This window comes from Bison bison, unplaced genomic scaffold, assembly GCF_000754665.1.
Source record: "Bison bison bison isolate TAMUID 2011002044 unplaced genomic scaffold, Bison_UMD1.0 scf7180017864035, whole genome shotgun sequence".
Classification (NCBI taxonomy): domain Eukaryota; kingdom Metazoa; phylum Chordata; class Mammalia; order Artiodactyla; family Bovidae; genus Bison; species Bison bison.
The window spans coordinates 20,082,789-20,104,962 of NW_011494607.1; the positions used below are offsets into that span (position 1 = coordinate 20,082,789).

Genomic DNA, 22,174 nt, shown 5'->3' on the forward strand with positions numbered 1-22,174 from the left:
AAGAGTTAAGGGCTTTGGTTTTACATTTTATAAAAAGTATTATTCATCTTTTGATAAATTCGACTATTTGTTTCAGTATTAGAAATTTAAAAAATGGTATTTAGAAGTATGTGAGGCTATCTCTAATATGGTTCAAAAATGATAGGATGGCTCTCATTAGGCATTAAAATGATAAATAAATTGAACATTTTATAGCTATCAAGTAGGTATTCCTACAGATGCTCTTCTAAAAACTGTTAGCCTAATTTTTTCAACTGTGTTTGAAAATGCGTTTTAATATTTCAGAGCCTGTGGTTGTTCCCTAAAAGCTAAAAGAAATGGAAAGAGAAATTCTGTGTGACATAATACAAATAGGACATTTTAATCTGGAATGATACAAATTGGGTGGGAACAATGATCAAAATCTCTAACATGCAGAAGATACAGGCTCCTTTATAACACCATAGAATAAAAAAACTAAGGATTTATTTTAAGGGCTGAGAGAAAGTTTCAGGAGTGCAGAAGGAAGGTACCATTTTACAGATCTGACAGTGCTTGTGGAACTAGTAATGGCTTAAACTTCAAACAAACAAAAAACCCCAAACTCAACAAAATTTATTTAACGCAGTCAAGAATGATAAACCGATAGGAGCTATTTAAGAAGAACCAGGGATGCCTTGAGATACATCCTCAACCTTCTGAGACTGACTTTCTGGGTACCAATCATGAGGAGACCATGAGTTTTATATTGTAAAGCAATTTGTAAATCAGTCTCTGATAATATCTTCATAATCTTGAATCAAGCAGAAATGTGGTCAGATTATCCATCCAGAATGCAGTAAAACTTTGCCTTTTCATTAAATCATTAACTATTTCAATACAAAACCATTAGATTATATAAAATGACAATATATTATCTTTCAGAAAAACAGGTAAAACAAAAGACTTTAAAAACAATGGTTCCTTCTACAGCTTTAGGCTTTTGAGAATACATATATTTTTCCATGGCAGAAACATATGAGTTGCAAAATGAAAAAAAAGATGTTTTCACCACATCCATATTTACTTTATATTTGAAGTCATCATCTAGTTTCTTGGTTACTTTGATTAAATTACTGCATTTCATTCAAACTGTTTGCTAATGTATCTTGGTTTACATTTGTAAATATTTCATGTTTGCAGTTGTTTCAAAGTACTCTGGTGTATACATAGTTATTAACAGTAATTCATTTAACACAAACACACTTTTTCTATATTAAGCCTTTGAACAAAATTACAAAAAGAAACCACATAATGCAATAGTTTCTATATTTAAAGGATGATTAACGTTTTATTCTACTTAACCTACAAGAGGCATTACTCAATAAAAATAATGGAAAAAAGTATTTTTGATAAAAAATATTTCTCCCTAGAAGGAAAACCTCTCATCTGAAAGGTATATACTACCACACACACACACACACAAATCTACTTTATATATTGCATGAGTTCTTGAATATAAAAACATAAATATTACAACATTTTATATTATGATAATTCTAAAAGCTAAATATTTAATGAGCTGCAATTTATGGATTAATTTTCTTTCAGCCCTCAATTTATAAGAATCAGCTTAGTAGGGAAGATGACTTTTTAAAAATAAAAGATATATCATACTGAATATATGATATGAGGTACATTTATTAAACTCTAATGGTTAAAAACAATTGTTTACATTTCTAACTTTTGAGAAAAGCTACAAAGTTTCCATAATGTTTTCTTTTTGCTTGAAATATTTTTGTACTATTGCTCTAAGTAACAGAAATGAACTTGACCATTTAAAACAGAAAAAAAATCAGATATTGATATTTTTACATGCTAAAATGCAAAAGAGCAACATTAAAAAAAAAAGCCAAAATGACAACCAAATCTGACCTCTGTTCCTGATCTAATAGCATAAAATGGAATAAAAGACATACAAATTAAACAGAACCAGTTCTAAGATAAAATGCTGATTTGACAGCATGTCAATCATGAACCAATACATTATAGCATGAATTAATTCCTTGAATCTCTAAAAGTAATCAAGGAAGAGAAAACAGAAAGGGAGCAATATTTTTACCTGTGCAACGTATGCAGAATCTGATATGAGGGAGAAACTGTCCACCTCCCCTCGGCTGATGTAAGTTTGAAGCAGGATGTTTATTTTCCCATAACTGTTCTCTACACCTCCAGGAGCTGAGAGTTCACAGAAATTGCTTAGTAAGGTATCTAACTCCTCTATTTCCTCTTCTCTGACCTGGAAGAATCATGATTTTATAGAATTATCTTGGCTGACTTATTTAAAATGTTTACACTGAAATTAAACCATACTACATGTGTTCTAAAAGTTTCCATGTCATTACTCAACATTTTTCTTTTGTATACTAAAATAAAAACAATTTTTTCATAGGCTACTAATAAAATACAATGAAAAACTACCTTGAGACTGATACAACTACATTTTATTATTCATCACCAATATTAAAATTGCCATTGACATATAAAAATTTGATACGCCACAAAAATTAAATCTTCTGACCTCACCATCCTTATATTGATGAGATTTCATTTTTTATTTGACCAGAGTAAAACCTCTGCCCAAATGGATTACAGCAAACTTGAATTATCTTCAAATGCATTCATTACAGTCATATATTTTTATATGGTATAACACATTCATAGCTTAAAACTGTGAAGTACTATGATTCAAAGCATTAAAATTTTCACTGTTAATAAGATTAAATTACAATATGAGTACAGAAATATTCATATCTAAGTCTGAATCATGCATGTCCTTTATATTTTCTTCAGTGAACCTTACATTGCAAATAAACCAAAATCTACACACTAAATTCTATGATAGTTTCATTACCATAAAACCTACTTAAATTGTATTTGATTTGCAGTAGAGAGCAAAGAATGGTGTCAGGTATGAAATACTATCAAAATCTATAATACTGGACATTGTTGATAAATGGAACAACATGGCTGGTACTCAAAATGTGAAGTGTCATATAGTTTATATTGTATAGGAATAACAATTTATTGTAAATGTTTATAAATGAATAAACACATATATGACATATGCATTTAATTCAAGCTTCAAGCAATCTTACCTTGATTTGATCAAATTCTTCAGCTTTGGAGACTATAGCAAAAATATCACTTTCTGTTTTGTGAGCATCAAAGAGTTCATTGAAGGTCTACCAAAGTAAGTGTTACATTTGATTAAAATAGAAGGCCTAGTAAAATATTTTAAATTCAAAACCTGACTATAAATCACACATTCTAAAAGGACATCCGAGCCCTAGAATATGCAGAGTTACAAGGTTTGTGGCACACTGCTCCAAGTCATTAAACAATTATTAAAGTCATCAAAGGCTAAAAAGAATATTTAGCTAGAGAAGATCTTTAGAAGAAAAAAAAAAATCAATAAAATCAGTTAATGAGGCCTACATTAGATATCTAAAACAATGTTCAGCATAGCATTCTGGTTTTGGCTCATTTTCAGCATGGGCATATGGAAATCTATACCATTCTCTGGCTTTAAGCTGATCATATATCACATAAAATTGATGGAGGGATAACTAAAAATATGTAACCTGAAGATTCTGGCAAAGATATTGTAATATTGTTAGTAAGGGCATACAGAAATTCAGAAAATCACAAAGAAAAAGATCAGAATAAAAATACAGTTGAAAAAAGGCTCGAGTTTCTGAAAGTGAGCTGCAAACAGGCTTAAGATGTAGTTTGCCAGCAACACACTACCAGGTGGACAAATGAGAAAGGAAACTTATTGGACAAACAAGTGGACATGAGTAGGTGATGCAAGCTGTAGAGAGCTGGGGGAAATGTTGTGGGTTGAGGAACTAAGAGATCACAGTTGTGAGATAATATATGTTAAAAGACTTTGAAGGAACCTAAAGTGCTATATGGGGCTTCCCTGGTGGCTCAGATAATAAAGAATCTGCCCGGAATGTAGGAGACTCGGGTTCGATTTCTGCGTTGGGAAGATCCCCTGTAGAAGGGAATGGCAAACAACTCCAGCATTCTTGCCTGGAAAACCCCATGGACAGAAGAGCCTGGAAGGCTACAGTCCATGGGATCGCATAAAGTCGGACATGACTGAGTGACTCACACTTTCAAAGTGATATATGGGACTTCCCAGGTGATGCAATGGTAATGAATCCACCTGCCAATGCAGGAGCTGCAGGAGATGCTCCTCAATTCCTAGGCTAGGAAGATCCCCTGGAGAAGGGGATGCAATCCACTCCAGTATTCTCACATGGAAAATCCAATGGACAGGGGAGCCTGGTGGGCTACAGTCCACCGGGTCACAAAGAGTCAGACATGACTGAATGATTGAGCGCACACACACACACACACACACACACATACACAAAGTGCTATAGAAACAGGAGATATGAATGTGGCAAGGGAGGAAAAGCTATTAAGCACATGAAAATGTTTTCTGAAACATGTTATATGCATAAGCAGATGTTAAATAAGTACAAAACATTTAACACGTACACAACTTTCATACAGGCTTTGGTGTTCATATTCTTGAAGAAATCTCATCTTAGTGATTTCTACTATTTTTTCATTTAAGAAACAATTTTAAGAACAAAAATAAAAGTGAACATAGAAAATTCAAACCTTCTCTGTATAAAAAGAGTAATGAGTAAATTTCACCTTGATCTATCTCCCTCCATTCAAATTTAAATCCTCTCTTCACAGGTAATCACTGTTAAGTTTTACCATGTAGTAATACCTGAAGGTACGTGTGTGTGCGTGTTAGTCGCTCAGTCGTGTCTGACTCTAAGACCCCATGGACTATATATAGCCCACCAGGCTCCTCTGTCCATGGATTCTCTAGGCAAGAATACTGAAGTGGATTGCTATTTCCCTCTCCAATGAAGGTACATACATAGGTATATAAATACACATGAAGACAAGTATGTACTATTTAAAATGTAGATATTATGGTGGTACTCTACCTTACATAAGATTACATTAAAAGGCAACAGGCAAGGATACCACTGTGTAGTACAAATTACCTTTGAGTAATCTCTTAAACTGTCCAAATAGTACAGCTGAGTGCCCTAATATTTTTATTAGTTTTTATAATCCTTTTTGGTCAGTGTTTCTCAATAATTTGTAATTAACTTTTCAACTTCTTATTCATGGACATCAATAAGCCAACAGTCCCCACTTTATTCCCCAGGTCTAATATGCTCAATGGTTTTAGGCTTGGGTTCATCTACAGCTTGGGACATACTCATAGAGCAGGATGGCAAGAAGGTCCTGAATATTTAAAGTCCTATTTTTTTTTTTTATCTTTACTGAGTGCATGTTGTTGAATTCCTAAAAGTTAAATGAATTTTGTTCCATAGTAATATTATATTCTGAAGTCCAGAAAGTATATACATTTAAAAACAGACACATTATTCTATTTGTTCCACTCAGTATAATACCTCAATAGTGTTGTATTTAATATAGTAGTGGCTAGCAGTTCTACCCAAATCAGTTGAGGAGAAATATCCAGTTCGCTCCTCAAAACGAATCATCCGAGCTTTGTCTAGTTTCCGTCCAACTTCGATGACCAACTGTTCTCGGTGCTTTGCTAATGTTGGGTCAATCTATAGGAAAAAAAACAAACAAAAAAACACTTGACTAATTGTTCAGTCATCATTTGCAAAAGTATATCTATTTATGGAAATTAAATGTTTCTATTGATGCTTTAGCATACATTTTTATTACAATGTTAAAAGAATACATTTTTAAAAAGTTAGAACAATTAGAAAATATTTTATTTCATATATAAAGAAAGTTTTTAAAATTAATGAAAATTATCAATCTGTATATTGTTTTCAGATAGTAAATTTTAGAATCTAAAATTTCTGTATAGTCTTATAATCTTTAAGATTAATCAGGATTAGAAATTAGATACATGAAAAAAATCATTGTTTTCTCCCTCCCACACTAAAATAAATAAGAATTATAAAATACCAAATCATAGTCCTGCTTTATCAGCTGTTTTAAGAAATGATAGTGAGAATGCTTTCCTCTGCTGAAATAAGGGTATCTAAAAATAAATGAAAAGTTATCTTTTAAAAAGCATGGTTTTAGTGTTCTAACAATTTTCATAACTGTGGTGGGAAAACCACTTTGCAGTATTTTTCTAAGCAGAAAGGACATTAACACTGGATATTAATAAATGTTCTTGTTACTAAGATATGTGTGTGTAAATATATGTATACAGACACACATACAGGTACACACACCAAGTCCTGAAGATTGCAGTCTGGCCACAAGCAATAAAGTGAAGTATGACCTTCCAAGGGGTGAGGGGAAGTATAAAATACTTCAGAAATCAATTTATGAGTTAATACTCCTACTATTTGTTCTAACAGATTTTTATATCAACTTGTTCATGCACCAAATATAGCTACAAAAAATGAATAAATCAGAAAAAAATGAGGCAAAGGAAAATCAACTGTAGGGAAGTAAGGTGGAATCAAGAGTCATATTAGCAAATACAGAAAGTTTTTTTTTTTTTAAGTCTTTATTGAATTTGTTACATTGCTTGTGGGGTTTTTCTTTGTTTGTTTGTTTTTAAGGTTTTGGTTTTTCAGCCACGAGGCATGTGGAATCTTTGCTCCCAGACCTGGGATCAAATCCTTACCTCCTGTGCTGGAAGGCAAAGTCTCAACCATTGGACGACTGGGGAAGTCCCAAAAAGGTCTTAAATATTTTCACTAAGTGACATAATACATGTTTCAGGTTTACCTTATAAAACCATGTTATTAATCACATATTACTAAACCACTAAAAAGAATTAAAGTATTAAATTATTTGTGTTAGTTCACATGAGTTTTATAGCTGTAAATTCTTATTGGGTAATAAAAACACGTAGATCAGAAAAAAGGTTAGTTATCTGAACTGTGAAGGCTATAAAACCATGTACCTCAAAAGGGGGAAAAAAAGTCACTTTTTTATACTAGAAAATCATATAAAAATGACTTCTGATATTAACCTGGTACTTTAAGAGAAATCAATTGGTATGTTTATGTTGAGATTTGAAATGCTTTAGCCCATGGAAAAAAAAAAAAAAACAAGTTGTGTTTTGTCTTCCTAAATTTACTCCTTCAGAATACTTTCATAGTACCATTGACCTGTCTCACAAAGCCTGTATCTGTAATAAGCTAGTGCCTTATTCTTTAAAATGTATAAAGTTACAGGTTACAACACATCTACATTTTATAGCTGATAGCAATCTGGCTGTAAAAGAAGATACCTGAGTATTAGATATCTTAATACTTAGGTATTAAGTAAAAGAGTAAACCTAAGTATTTAATATACAAATAAAGTGATTTCAGATGAACAGCTTCGTAACTAGTTGTTGCTGTTATTTTTATTTCCCCCTCCTAAATCTTAAGTTTCAAAAGTTCTCCATGATCACATTTACTGTATATGAAAAGGAAAAATAAAGAAGAAAAAAGATAGCCATCTGCTTTGATAACACCATGGAATGTATACACAAACTAAGCCATTATTATTTATAAATGGAGGAAAACTATAATGTTAACGTAATGTTAATTGATCAGTCATGTCCAGCTCTTTGCAACCCCATGGGCTGAAGCCCACCAGGTTCCTCTGTCCATGGAATTCTCCAGGCAAGAATCTAGAGTGGGCTGCTATTTCTTTCTCCAGGGGATTCTCCCGATCCAGGGATTGAAACTGGGTCTCCCACATTGCGGGCAGATTCTTAACCATCTAAGCTACCAGGGAAGCTTTGATAACACCATGGAATATATATACAAACTAAGCCAACATAATTAATGACTGGAGGAAGACTATAATTCTGAGTTAAATTCAACCTTTCTTCTAATTTTGATTTAACACCAGTGAATATCGATATGATGGTGGTGAATAGTATATTCATTAGAGAATAACTGGATTTTATCTGCATTTAGGAAGCATTTACAGGGCATAAAGCAGAGTTTTAAAGAAAAGACAAGATCTCACAGAATCTGTAAGCTATGTGGACCACACAGCTGTGAAGTTTGTAGGAAGAGCTGTGACCACATGCATTTGATTCTCAGTCTATGTTCTCAGCAGGACCGATTCAGCCTCCAAACTGTTAAGATAGTAACTCATAAATGCTATTTTTAACTTAGGAACAAGGACTTAGAAGGATTTGATAAGAGGAACATACTGTATACAACATCACCCTATTATTAAAAGTAGTCTATAAGTTTCCTCATGTCTAATTTATTCCAAAAACTAAATTAAAAAAATAGTTTAAAAAAATCATAGCAAAATAGTAGTATCAAATGGAAACTCATCTGAATACTAAATTGATTAACAACATAAAGATCATTAGTATCAGTAGAAAAGAGGTATAAAGAAAGTAAAATAATTACAGGGGATAAAATTAATTTTCCTTCAGTTCAGTTCAGTTGTTCAGTCGTTTCCGACTCTGCAACCCCATGGGCTGTAGCATGCCAGGCCTCCCTGTCTATCACCAACTCTCAGAGCCTGCTCAAACTCATGTTCACTGAGTTGGTGATGCCATCCAACCATCTCAACCTCTGTTGTCCCCTTCTCCTCCTGCCTTCAATCTTTCCCAGCATAAGGGTCTTTTCAAATGAGTCAGTTCTTTGCATCAGGTGGCCAAAGTATTGGAGTTTCAACTTCAGCATCAGTCTTTCCAATGAATATTCAGGACTGATTTCCTTTAGGATGGACTGGTTGGATCTCCTTACAGTCCAAGGGACTCTCCAACACCACAGTTCAAAAGCATCAATTCTTCAGTACTCAGCTTTCTTTATAGTCCATCTCTCACATCCATACATGACTACTAGAAAAACCACAGCTTTGACTAGACAGACCTTTGTTGGCAAAGTAGTGTCTCTGCTTATCAAAATGCTATCTAGGTTAGTTATAACTTTTCTTCCAAGGAGCAAGCATCTTTTAATTTCATGGCTGCAGTCCCCATCTGCAGTGATTTTGGAGCCCCCCAAAATTAAGTCTGCCACTACTTCCATTGTCTTCCCATCTATTTGCCATGAAGTGGTGGGAACAAATTTCATATTCTTAGTTTTCTGAATGTTGAGTTTTAAGCTGACTTTTTCACTCTCCTCTTTCACTTTCATCAAGAGGCTCTTTAGTTCTTCTTCACTTTCCTCCATAAGGGTGGTGTCATCTGCATATCTGAGGTTATTGATATTTCTCCCGGCAATCTTGATTCCAGCTTGTGCTTCATCCAGTCCAGTGTTTCTCATAATGTATTCTGAGTATAAGTTAAATAAGCAGGGTGACAATATACAGACTTGACATACTCTTTTCCTGATTTGGAACCAGTCTGTTGTTCCATGTCCAGTTCTAACTGTTGCATCCTGACCTGCATACAGATTTCTCAAGAGGCAGGTCAGGTGGTTTGGTATTCCCATCTCTTTCAGAATTTTTCAGTTTATTGTGATCCAAACAGTCAAAGGTTTTGGCATAGTTAATAAAGCAGAAGTAGATGTTTTTCTGTAACTCTTGCTTTTTCGATGATCCAGTGGATGTTAGCAATTTGATATCTGGTTCCTCTGCCTTTTCTAAATCCAACTTGAACATCAGTATTTTCTATAAAAAGATTAAAGCTCTGTTTTTCTTACAGGTACCTAACTCTTTTCAGATGAAGCAGAAATAGCAAATATTTATCCTCATACCATGAAAGGATTAGAGAACTAAAAAGGAGGTCTGACTTTCTTTTTTTAATAAATGAGTTTTTTTACCTGATAAGCCTTGTGGCTGATGCCATATACTAATGGATTTGCTCTCATCCGTACATAAAGATAAGTGTAGCTTATCCACTTCACTGCTTCTTCCACATTAGTAACCGTTCCCAGAGCAATCTGCAAATCAAAAATATAACAAAAATTAAACTAATGCATTAAAGTTGAATATAAACATTGCATCAAGGACCATTTTGTCAAAAGCTAAGTTTTTAAAATGCATCACTATGATGTATTTAAAAGAAGGTAAGCATAATTATTGGCCATGACATTTCTCCAATTAATTAAAAATCAGCCCTGCTTCATTTGAGAACAGTACATTAGATATGCTACCTGCCAAAACTGACCTTACTTACTATTATTGCATTGGATTATTTTTCCTGTTTAATTTTATATAGTATTAAAAACATTTTGGTATTCATTAATTCTTCTTCTTCTTGTTTCTTTTAAATCTTGGCTTCATTTAATGTGACAACATTATTGATAGTTTTAAATGTAACTGTACCACAAATAAAACATAATATTGATGATTTTATCCCTCTTTATTGTGATTTTGTATACTGTCATCACCAAAATAACAAAGGGTATCATAACATTAATTTTTTTCCTCTAAAGATTCCCATTTGCAGCATAACTAGTATAAATATATAATATAAATACAATGGTAAATGCAATAATTTTGGCACAAATATTTTATTGGGATTTATACATATTAATAACATATATACCTCAAAATTCATACAAGAACAGGGAGTGGTTTTAATCTTTTTATTGGTAAACTTATCTTAGGGAGAAAATAGTTATTTATAAATTTGAATTATAATAAACACTGGTATTTCTTTAGATTATATTCTGAAATTTTTAAACATAGCATTTTAATGTAACTTTATAATATGGTAATTTAATGAAACCAAAGTTAATAATTTTAAAACAATGATAACATATAAAATCTGTGTAATGAATGGAATTGCTAGAAAATGATCTTAACACAGAACTGCAGTGAAAAATCTTAAAAATACATTTTTTTAGACACTGGATCTATAGGTAGTCATTTTGCTTCTATTTAGAGTGTTCATTTTAATTAACAAATTTATCCAAGTTATGCCACTTCAGATTTGAATAATTTTTCCTGAATTTGTGCCTGAAAAAATTTTTACATCGTAATACTTTAATCAAAGGATAACTGATGGTCTCCACCCTAAATAACCAAATTTTAGGAGACAAGAAGGAAAAATAAATCCTGTTATTTTAGTATAAAATATTAAAGAAAATAAACATTAATGTTTGCTTTATTCTCATATTATAATTTACATTCTGCATAATTAATTTTGTAAAGTAAGTATGTGTAGGCTTAGCTATCTTTATTTAGTTGGAGATGACATATAGCAATTTAATACCATTATAGTATTATATCATACTATTCATCCTTAAATAAATGACAAGGCAGATGCTGACTATCTTTTAAAAAAATTACACTATCTTGATATATGTCAGAGAAAGACAATACTGTATGATCTCCTTTATAACACCAAATTCATAAACAGCAGAATGGTGGTAGCCAGGAGTTGAGGGGTAAGGAAAATGAGATGTTGGTTAAAGGGTACAAATTTTCAGGCACATGAGTAAGCTCTGGGGATCTAATGTATAGCATCATGACTATAGGTAATCCTATTGTACTCTATACGTGAAAGTTGATATGAGAGTAAAGCTTTAGTGCTCTCAACATAACAACAGACAAAATGGTCATTACATGAGGTGAAGGAAGTGTTCACTAACTTTATGGGGTGAACATTTCACAAATACATATGTGTGTCAAATTATTGCACTGTATAACCTTAAACTTACAATGTCATGTCAATTATAACTCCATAAAGCTGGAAAGAACAAAAAAATTTACATTACATATTAACCAATGACTAAAACTGACCACAGTATAAGTAAACATACACATTTATTAAAATGTGAACTGTAAGACTTTCTACAAAACAAAGTGTAACAAGAATTAAAATTTACCTAAGGATTGAGTTCTACAAGACTTCCTAAATATGTACAAACATCACAGTTAAACATTTTTTAGTCTGCTTAGGCAAAGGAAACTAGTTAGATAATATGGCAAGATATCCTATAGCATTCTCCATTTTTAATTCTATTATTTGAGTTGGATTGTATCAATTCCCTTATCATTTATAGATATTTTAAAATAACATCACACAACTCCTGAGTAGAAAATTTTATAAAAAATAAAATAAACTTCATATTACTTTCAAAATTATTGAATAAATTAACAATAATTGGTAATTAGCTGTTGCTGGGCACTGATAAGAATAAAGGAAAAGACCACGTAGGTAGCAAAACCTGGATCAAGTAATACAAGTCTTTCAAATGTTCACCAAAAAGGAAAAGACTACTCAGAAAAATGAATGTAAATTTATGATGGTACATCATACTGTGAGATTAATCCTTGAATGCCACCTAGTGACAACAATAAAAATTTACTTGCAAATATGTGTGGTCTCCTAGTAGCTACTTGGAGAAGGCAATGGCACCCAACTCCAGTACTCTTGCCTGGAAAATCCATGGCCGGAGGAGCCTGGTAGGCTGCAGACCATGGGGTCGCTAAGAGTTGGACACGACTGAGCGATTTCACTTTCACTTTTCACTTTCATGCATTGGAGAAGGAAATAGCAACCCATTCCAGTGTTCTTGCCTGGAGAATCCCGGGGACGGGGGAGCCTGGTGGGTTGCCGTCTATGGGGTCGCACAGACTCGGACATGACTGAAGCGACTTAGCAGCAGCAATAGCTACTGATCTGATCTGATAGGAGGCTTACACAGAACAAGTATTTTTCATAGTATCTCTCTGAAATTTATTCATTCATCCCAATAATCATACAAGAAGCCAGTAAGTCAAGTACAATGGATATGGCAATAAATATAGCCTGGTGCCTCATCTTAAGAAGTTCTGTAGTCCCTTAGGTGAGATACATGTAACTAGTTAAGATGACATCTATGAAACCATTATCCACAGTGCCTAGGACACAATATGTATTCAAAAATGCTTTTAAAGAAAAACACCTAACATGTATAACTTATAAAAGTGCCATTAGTATATAGTGTAACAGAGATTTAAGTGCTAAGTAAAAGAGGAAAAAAATAATCTATTTCAACTTTGGTGATTTAGAAGGCTCAAAGTATCATTTTGTATCTGATTTATCTACTTAAACTTTAGTCATTACAGTTATCTTGTTTATTTGTATGTGCTTTTTAAAAAGCTAGTTGAAATAAAATAAAACTAAACAAGCAAATGTAATAATCATATTTAGATAAATACACATGCATACACAAATCCCTCTAGTACATGTATGCAAACAACATTTATATCACTATTTGTTTATTTATTCCCCTAAAATTTGTGTGGGTAGCAAGTATACTTGGGGCTGAGCATAAAGGGACTATGAAGTAATATAGTGGTATAATCTTGTACTGAATAACAACTTGGCACAGGTGTTTGTTAGCCTTTCACAACAATCTAGTGATACTATTCCTAATTTAAACATGGGAAGATGAGTGCTGTACAGGTGAAGCAAATGGACTGACAGCCTATCTAGAGCAGAAGAGCTGTACTGGAAAGTAACCAGAGTCAGAACTGGGAAGATGTCAGGCTACCGAAGCCATAAATCCAAAGACAAAGTGCTTGTATTATACCCTGCGGAGATGGACAGAGGATGATAGACAGAGGAGCCTGGGGTCGAGAGTCCATGCAGTCACAAAGAGTCAGACACGACTGAGCACGCATATGCACGTGCACTGCTGTGTAGACGCGAGGAACTCTGTACAAAGAATGTATGTACACTTACAGAAAGATTAATACATTTTAAAGTATGGACCACAGGGCACTGGCACAGACGAGGTACCCAGTCATGTCTGCTGAATAAATTTTCATAAGCCTCAAATATGCTTCAGTGTTTCTCTAACAGAGCAGAATGAAATGGTATATATAGGGCCGGAACTTCTGATCTTTTGGCATTAGTTAGTATTAGGCGGTCAGCCCGATTAGGGATCAATTAGCAAAGATGCCTCATAAAATGTCTACATTAAAATGACTGCTTGATAGAATACTTTCTCCAGTTCTTCTAAACTAGTGTTATCAAGGATAGCAGTCTGGGCAACATTCCTAATCTAACATGACCTTGGTGTTGATCATTGTTGCTATACAGTCTGGCAAAGATTTTGGGAATCTAAAGACTGAAAAACTCATTACCTTGAGAGCACAGCACACATTCATTGTATAAACTAATTTCACACTTGGCTTCCACAGATTACCAAATTTAATTTCACATTCAAACTATAATTTAAGGGAATTTGTTTCCTTAAGAAGAAAATTTACTTTAATTGGGAACTAGTCTAGTAGACAAAATAAGATGAAGAAAATTTAGCAATGGCTATACTTCACTATACTAGCAAAAAATTTCAAGGTATATGTTTTGTTATTTGAATGTTATTTATAGTATTAAATGGAATTACGGTTCCAGACAGTTGACATTTCTGAAAATGACAAACACTAATAAGTAGTTTATGAATATGAGGTGAATCTGTGGGCTACAATTCATTTTTAATTTCTCAGGAACTGACCAAATAGTTTCACTGATGATGGAATTTTATAGTCCATAAGAAAAAGAATTCCTGAGGACAAGAGTTACTCATCTGTGTCTTTTGCATAAAAGCATCACTATTTGGTGTCTACCACTTACAAAAAGCTATCAAGGAAAATAATTCTAAGTTTACAAAGATGTAGGCTTTCTTAATATGCTTTTCTAGAAACATTATATAAAACAGTATAACTATATAAACATTATATAAAATGTTTATATATAAAACATTATACAAAATGTTTATATATAAAACATTATACATAAAATTATATCTTGCTTTTTATTGTAATTAAGAGAAATGATTACTGCCATTTTGGAAAATATTTAGTCCTGGTCTCAGAAGGTGGCAAATGTAGGTTAATTAATATAGAGAAATGTATTAATTTTTAACTTACCACATTTTATATAATTGAAATCTAGGCTATAATAAAAAGACTTTTTATTTAAAAAGACTTGAGTTTGAACAGTACTAGTTTCAAAAATTAGTACCTGCATGAGCTTTGGGCCAGTTATCTATCTGAGAACAATATCTCCTGAGCATCAGTACTGAGAGAATATACAAAAAGTATCCAGCAGGTTGGCACATCCTCAGTCCATTGCTACTATTACTGTCTTTGTACAACAGACTATTCTATCATAGATCCCAGTGACCCAAGACCTAATTATTAAAACCATGCCATTATAGTAGGCAATGAGGATAAAAACTGAGTTATAGTATTTGTTTTGGAGACAATCCCTACATCATAATTAATTTTCTAATTTTTTAATTTTCTTATAATTTTGCTGCTACAAAGCAGCATCTTTCCTGATTTTTTTTCTAACTTCCAACTAGATCTTCTAACCCTTACCTAACTTTCTGAACCCAGATCAAGTTTTATCACCTTCATGAACAAAGCCTTTCTTGATAGGCTGGGGCCAAAGGTGTTTTCTCCTTCTACTGAATCCTTCTTTAGAACTTTATTACCTACCAACACTATTGCACTGCGTTTTTGTATCTTTTTCTCCCATTCTGGACTATATACTCCTTAACAGAGGAATTGCAGTGTGTGTTTCATCCTCTAAAAAGACTTGTAGATCAGATCAATAGATCTAAGTGAAATTTCTACAATACTTCAAATATTTCACTTATTCATGTATTTAATAGTTATATTCCACCTACTTTCAAAAACTGAGTCAACTTGAATAGTAAGAAGGGATGTAGAGACAGAAAAGTGTTGAGTGACAGCACAACAATAAAAAATGCCATAAAAACAGCTAAAACTTCTTTGATTGTTTGACACACAGGTTCTTAAATTTAGAATGTTTATCCTCTTTACCAGTTAAGATGTTACCTAGGGTTCCAGGGTCTGCTAGTTAAATCTGAACACAAAAACACATCACAGTGAAATAAATTATAATACTGTAGCTCAATTTAAGCAATCATATTTTCTATAACAAAGTTAATCGAATGAGCTAAAACAGAAGAGCTTTATTAACCTTATAAAAACTTTATCAAATACTTCATAATAAACTTTATAAAAGTTTGTATGAACACAGTTGTTTTTATTACTATTTCCTTAGTGTGTATAGCTGTGGTTAGATTTCTGTCCTTTCACAAAACCTCATGACTTAAAAGCAGTCTTTTAGCAATGAGTTGTTATCAGTTCTCATTTGCATTTTATATTGCTCTGATCTAATCAAGGATATCACCATTCCACCTCTTGTGTCTCATGACTGTGTATGAAATAAAATGTATTATTAAATATTACAAAATAGCAATCAACTCAACCTTTATTTTTCTTAGTCTTTCTTGAAGCTGATGATTCCATTCCAACCTTTTGCTTACTAGCTCTTACCTCTGCATTTAGATTATCTGCAAGGCTTTCCAGAAACTGGCTCTCAATTGGGTTTTGTTGAGTGAGCAAAGAGAGGTAATGGCTGAGTTTATCATGGGTTGTTATGATGATTCCTTCTCCAAATTTGTCAAATTGTGGTCTTCCGGCTCGACCAAATATCTGCATGACATCTAAAATTCCAAGGTCAACAAAGGAGCCTCTTTTTGCAGCATATATTTGTGTTCCCTAGATGAGGGAAAGTTAATAAAAATTTACATAAACACACACAAATATAATCCTGATGACTTGAATACTGAAATTAGGCAAATATGGCAAGATCTCAAAAGTGTACTTTAACTAATCCTTTCACTATCTGTGATAGAGTTAAATTTTCACAATATAAACTAGATTCTTTTGGAGAAAATAATTCTGACCTTATATGAATAACATTCAAAGTCACTGAAGCAGCCAAATCACAATAATTTTCTAAATAAATCAACCCACAGGTTTGTTTTAAGATATCTCAAATCCATGCAAAAAGGAAGGTAAGCTCTCACCTTAATAATAACAGCATGAGCAGGAAGATTGACACCCCAGGCTAATGTAGCCGTACAGACTAGGACTTTGATATGTCCATTAGAAAACAAGCTTTCAACCAAATTTCTGTCCTGCCGAAGCATGCCTGCGTGATGAATACTAAAACCATCTGGAAATAATTCTCGTACTTGTCTATTTCTTGACTTTTGCACCTAGAGTATAAAGCAACAAAACATAAAAGTGTTATTTAGCATTTAAAAGCAATTGTTATTTAGCATGTCTCCTGAATAAGTTTATCAAAGAGAGCATAGAATTATTGTTAAGCATCTTAAGTTTTAGTATATAATGTGTTATACAAGATCACTTAAAATTATATTTCAGCTATCTTAAAAAATAGGTAACCTTGAACATGGCACAAAATCCAAAAGGAAAGAAGTTAAAATCACGTGTTCCTTTCACTCAGGTATCCTCTTCCTGTAATCAATCAGTATTACCTTTTGTATTCTTCCAAAAGAAGTCTATTAGAAGCAAGCGTAATTCTCAGTGGGTTCCAACTCATTCAGAGAAAAGGTCAGAGTCCTTACCATGCAAGACCTACAGAAATCATTCCCATCCCCGAACCCCACTTACTCATGCCAGACACAAATACTGGCTTTTTCTCTAAGGTCCTTTTTTTTTTTTTTAAACAAATCCACACCTGCCTTGAGGTCTTCACACTGTCTGTTCTAGACTCACTGCCTTGGAAACCTCTCCCCCTTACTGAGATGCCCCTGGTTCGGCTGGGCATGCACTCCTCATGATAATGAGCCAATAAGCCCAGCTGTGCTCCCCCCTCACACCTGTGTTCCTGCTGATCTCTGACAGGAGGGCACCAGCCACCTGTCTTATCTCCTCAACTTTACATCTGCCCTGAATATACTAACCCGCTTCTGAGGGCTGGTCTTTGGCCTGGTCTGAGCTCAGATGTGGGGTCTGGTCCACTTATCTGTAATTTGTGTAAGTGCTACAGCAAATCTTTTAAAATTCACTGATAGCTCATCGTACAATGGAGACATTTTTTCAGCAAAATTAAAGACTAACATAAGTGCTCAAAATTTCTGTTTGGGCACCACATCCTGGCTTGTTTGCTGTTGCTCCGAAAATTTCAAGATCAGCATCTTGATAGCTTCTTTTGAAAGTGTTTTCCATAGTTTTTATGTAAGGTGCACTACACTGGCAGGGAACAGGGTTCTAGCACTGACTTCATCACACTGACTATCTCTTAAAATCTGAAACTTCGAAGTTAATAATAATTAAGAAAATGATCTGTGAAAACCGCACGCCATGAAATCTGCTTCGAATATAAAATGGAAGAGAATAAATTAACAAACCGCACCATCTAGTGGCCAGCCAAGTAAATAACAACTTGGAAATATATACACAAAAAGATTTATTTTTTTTAAATTTCATGGGGAGGGTATTACTTCATTTTTGTGCAGTGTGGTCAGCCTTTTACAAATAATTTTATATGCACACTTTATGATTATCTACATTGGCCTTAAGTTAAGGATCATATTGCCTTAACTTTAATTCTTTTAGATGTGTTAATGTCAATCTCACAAATACAGGCTCCATGTTATGGAGTATTTCGGTCTCCGTGTTATGGAGTATTTGCTAGTATCTAACAAAGCTCCTTCGCGAGGTCAAGGTAGAAAAATAAAAACATTTTACCTACTTCATTTCTTCACTCATTCATGAGTGAACGAATATTCAGAGCTAACAGAGGAAACTGAAAAATACTGCTTAGAGACATTCAGAACAAATCATACCGCTGGATGGCTCTTTTGGGTGCATCTGTTGTTTGTGGACTCCTGAACTGGAATATCTTGATAGGCTTGTTATAAATGCAGATTTTAGTCAAAATCCTTGACTTGTGACACCACGACACAGTAAGAAGCTGAACCTGGAAATATGTAACTGTGGTGCAGAATATTCCTAGAAGGTAGTAGATGGCTCATGGGGAGCTGACACAGCACCTCCCACCCTGACCAGGAGGGATCAACCAGCTTGGTCTCTGTAAGCAACCAAGAGGTCCCAGGGGTCACTTCTCCTTTGTCTCTATTCTCACTGATATTCTGTGCTGTTGCTTTTTTTTTTATTATATTACTTCAGTAGAGACCTGAAGTGACAACAATCTTAAAGTAAGACTGGGTTGGTCTTTCTCAACTATCTTTGAACCTGAATCTGCTGTTTTTGATCTAGCCTAGTTCACAGTAGAAATAAATGAGAAATCTCGGGAAAGAGATCCAGGGATAAGTATGCTTTAAAACCTTATTTAAAAAATTATCGTATAGTCAGATTATCTTTTCACTTTTGGTGTACGGTTCTATGAACTTTAGTATATGTTCAAACTGTGTAACTACCATAATAATGATACAAACAGCTCCTTTACACACCCCCTCAAATTCTCTTGTTATTTCTTTATAGTTAAACCCTCCCCCTCCTACAGCCCCTGGTAGATCAGACCCCCTGATCTGCTCTAGGAAAATATGTGACTAACATTTATATTAAAACTGATAGAAAATTGTAATAAGAGCAATGGAAGAAAATTTAAAGGCTGTCTAACATTTAGGTTTTCATCCTTTTTAAAAACAAATTAATTCTAATGTTAGTTAGGGACCTTAGAGCACAGAAATAGAAGTCTAAAAATTAATCTTACAGAGACAGTGTAATAGCACTGATAGTAAAACCTGATAAAGCAGCAGGAAACAGAATACAATAGAGAAATATCTCTTAAGAATATTAAATCAAACAGTACAGAGCTTTGGAAAATAGAATTCACCAATGTATTAAAACAACATATCACAACTAAGTACATCAAACCCCAGAAGGCAAGGCACTATCTATACCTATAAATATATTTATATGGACATGCTTATGAATGAGTCAAAGGAGAAAGAACATAGCTGATCTAAAGGCACTGAAAGCTCACAAAAGACCACATTCAATCTTAATGAGCAGAGGTGACAATATTGATTTTAAACCACACTGAATCATAAAACATTAGGAGTATATCTATTAAAGTTAGAAACAAGGCAAAGTTGTTTACATCAGCTAACTAATGTCTTAATGGAATTAGACATGAGAAAATAATAAAAAGTAGAAATACTAGAACAGAAGAAGTCAAACCAATTATTAGTTGCAGATGAAATAAACATCTACTTAGAAAATTGAGAATTAATTAAAAACTACTAATGACTGAATTCAGAAAGGTGACAGTCCCCCAAATCAATATTTTAAACAAGTGTTTCTATGTATAAACAATAACTTGTTAGAAAATAAAAGGGAAGAAAATATCACATCTATAAACGCCATCAAAAACAGAAAAAAGCAAGAAATAGGTAGAACCCTACATGAAGAAATCATCATAACACTGCCAAAGGATATTCAACAACTGAAATCATATGCCTTGTTTTTGAGTTGGAAAAACCTGATTTGATAAAAATATCAATTCTCACTAATGTAATCTGTAAATCAATATATTAACTTAACTAAAAGGTAAACATCATTTCTTGGAAGTGATACTGAAGTACATCCTAAAAAGTATACCTGTATATTTATCCAGGAAAAAAATTCTAAAATTGAAGAATAATGAGGATGCTTATCCCAAACCATATTAAAAATACTATAAAAACAGGATAAGTAAAATAGTTTAATACCAGAAAAGAGTCAATAAGCTCAGGGAAATAGAAGAGAAAACTCAGAAACTGACTCAGGCAACTGTGAGAATTTTGTATGTTACATTCAATTTTATAATCAATGGAATAAACACAGAGTCCCGCCTGCTAATGCAGGAGATGTAAGAGACATGGGTTCGATCCGTGGGTCTGGAAGATGCCCTGGAGAAGGAAATAGCAACCCACTCCAGTATTCTTGCCTGGAAAATTCCATGGACAGAGGAGCCTGGTGGGCTATAGTCCATGGGGTTGCAAGGAGTCATACACAATTGAAGCGACTTAACACGGACATTCAGAAACTCATCTGCTTCAGGAGGTCATCAAAAAGATGTGACCACCAGTTTGACCCACGAGCTGGGCCCAGATAATCAGAGGTACCTCATCCTTTCCCCAGTCCTTGGAATGTGCACTCTGCTTGCCTTCACTATGCTAGTGGCTGGCCAAGAATACAGCCTTTAGTTAGAAATGCAGTGTTGACTGTGTATGTGACTAAATCCCATTAAAGTTTCTATATAAACTTTTAAGATTGTAGCAGGTAGGTTTGGAGATCTACTTGTATATAAGTTCCCTTAATTTTTAAACCTGAGACCCACCAATCTAGAATGGTCTTCAGTCTCTCCTTGCCCTCTGTATTATGGAGGTTTCAGATTATACTCAAAAAGGTCTCAAGGAGAATGCAAACCAATACCATCACAATATGCAGTAAGTTCCAGATGGATCAAAGATTTAGTAATAAATATTAAAAATTAAATTTAAAAAGGGCTGGAGGAAATCATGTTTAAGTGGGTGTGGCCTTTATAAGCAAGACAAATACTATATAAACTAATAAAAATCTCATCATGGTAAAATATTCATAAATAAATCAAAATCACAGGTTAACTAGGAAAAATGTTTGTAACACATATAATAGTACATGCAATTTACAGAAGAGATTCAAACAGCAAATGTGAAAAATGCTGTTTCACTCATAAAGAAATGCCAGTAAAAGTAATAATGAAGTATCTTTTTTGCCTTTAAATCTGTCATAAACTCAAAAATTCTAACACTGCTCGGTGCTGGCAGTTAGATAGGAGGAAGTTACTGTTCCAGGAAATGTAAATTGGAACAATCTCCTTAGTGGGCAATTCAGGACCACTCATTCGCCAAACTTTTAAATGCATGTACCATGTTGATGGATAAATTCCACTGCCAGAAATTTTTCCAATGGACATTGTTGCAACTGCCAAGAGTATGAGCAAGAATGTTTACTATAGCACTGTTTACAATAAAACATAATTAGAAACAACAAAAGTCTCCATCAAGACAGGATAAATGAATGAAAATAATGTCCACATTGGAGTATATTATGGAGTTGTTGAAAGAATGAATCAGATATTTCTGTGTTGATTTGAAAGATCTCCATGATGTTCACTAAGCAAAAAAAGCAAGAGACATAAAAGTGTGCCTAACACCCCGTCTAGTCAAGGCTATGGTGTTTCCTGTGGTCATGTATGGATGTGAGAGTTGGACTGTGAAGAAAGCTGAGCACCGAAAAATTGATGCTTTTGAACTGTGGTGTTGGAGAAGACTCCTGAGAGTCCCTTGGACTGCAAGGAGATCCAACCAGTCCATTCTGAAGGAGATCAGCCGTGGGATTTCTTTGGAAGGAATGATGCTAAAGCTGAAACTCC

At 33.7% G+C, this 22,174-nt stretch overlaps 1 protein-coding gene across 2 annotated transcripts in view; it reads right to left on the minus strand.

Moving 5' to 3' along the window:
- ASCC3 (activating signal cointegrator 1 complex subunit 3) overlaps nucleotides 1-22,174 on the minus strand; it is a 341,661-nt gene that overhangs the window by 121,822 nt on the left and 197,665 nt on the right. For both annotated transcript variants that reach the window (XR_824792.1, XM_010834747.1), the window contains exons 15-20: nucleotides 16,809-17,000; nucleotides 16,273-16,497; nucleotides 9,786-9,905; nucleotides 5,475-5,639; nucleotides 3,117-3,203; nucleotides 2,081-2,257 (exon numbers count right to left, since the gene is read on the minus strand). Coding sequence is in view for 1 of the 2 variants with exons in the window: in XM_010834747.1 (XP_010833049.1) it covers nucleotides 2,081-2,257; nucleotides 3,117-3,203; nucleotides 5,475-5,639; nucleotides 9,786-9,905; nucleotides 16,273-16,497; nucleotides 16,809-17,000 (966 nt within the window). In the remaining variant the exon portion in view is untranslated. The remainder of the gene's footprint in view (nucleotides 1-2,080; nucleotides 2,258-3,116; nucleotides 3,204-5,474; nucleotides 5,640-9,785; nucleotides 9,906-16,272; nucleotides 16,498-16,808; nucleotides 17,001-22,174) is intronic.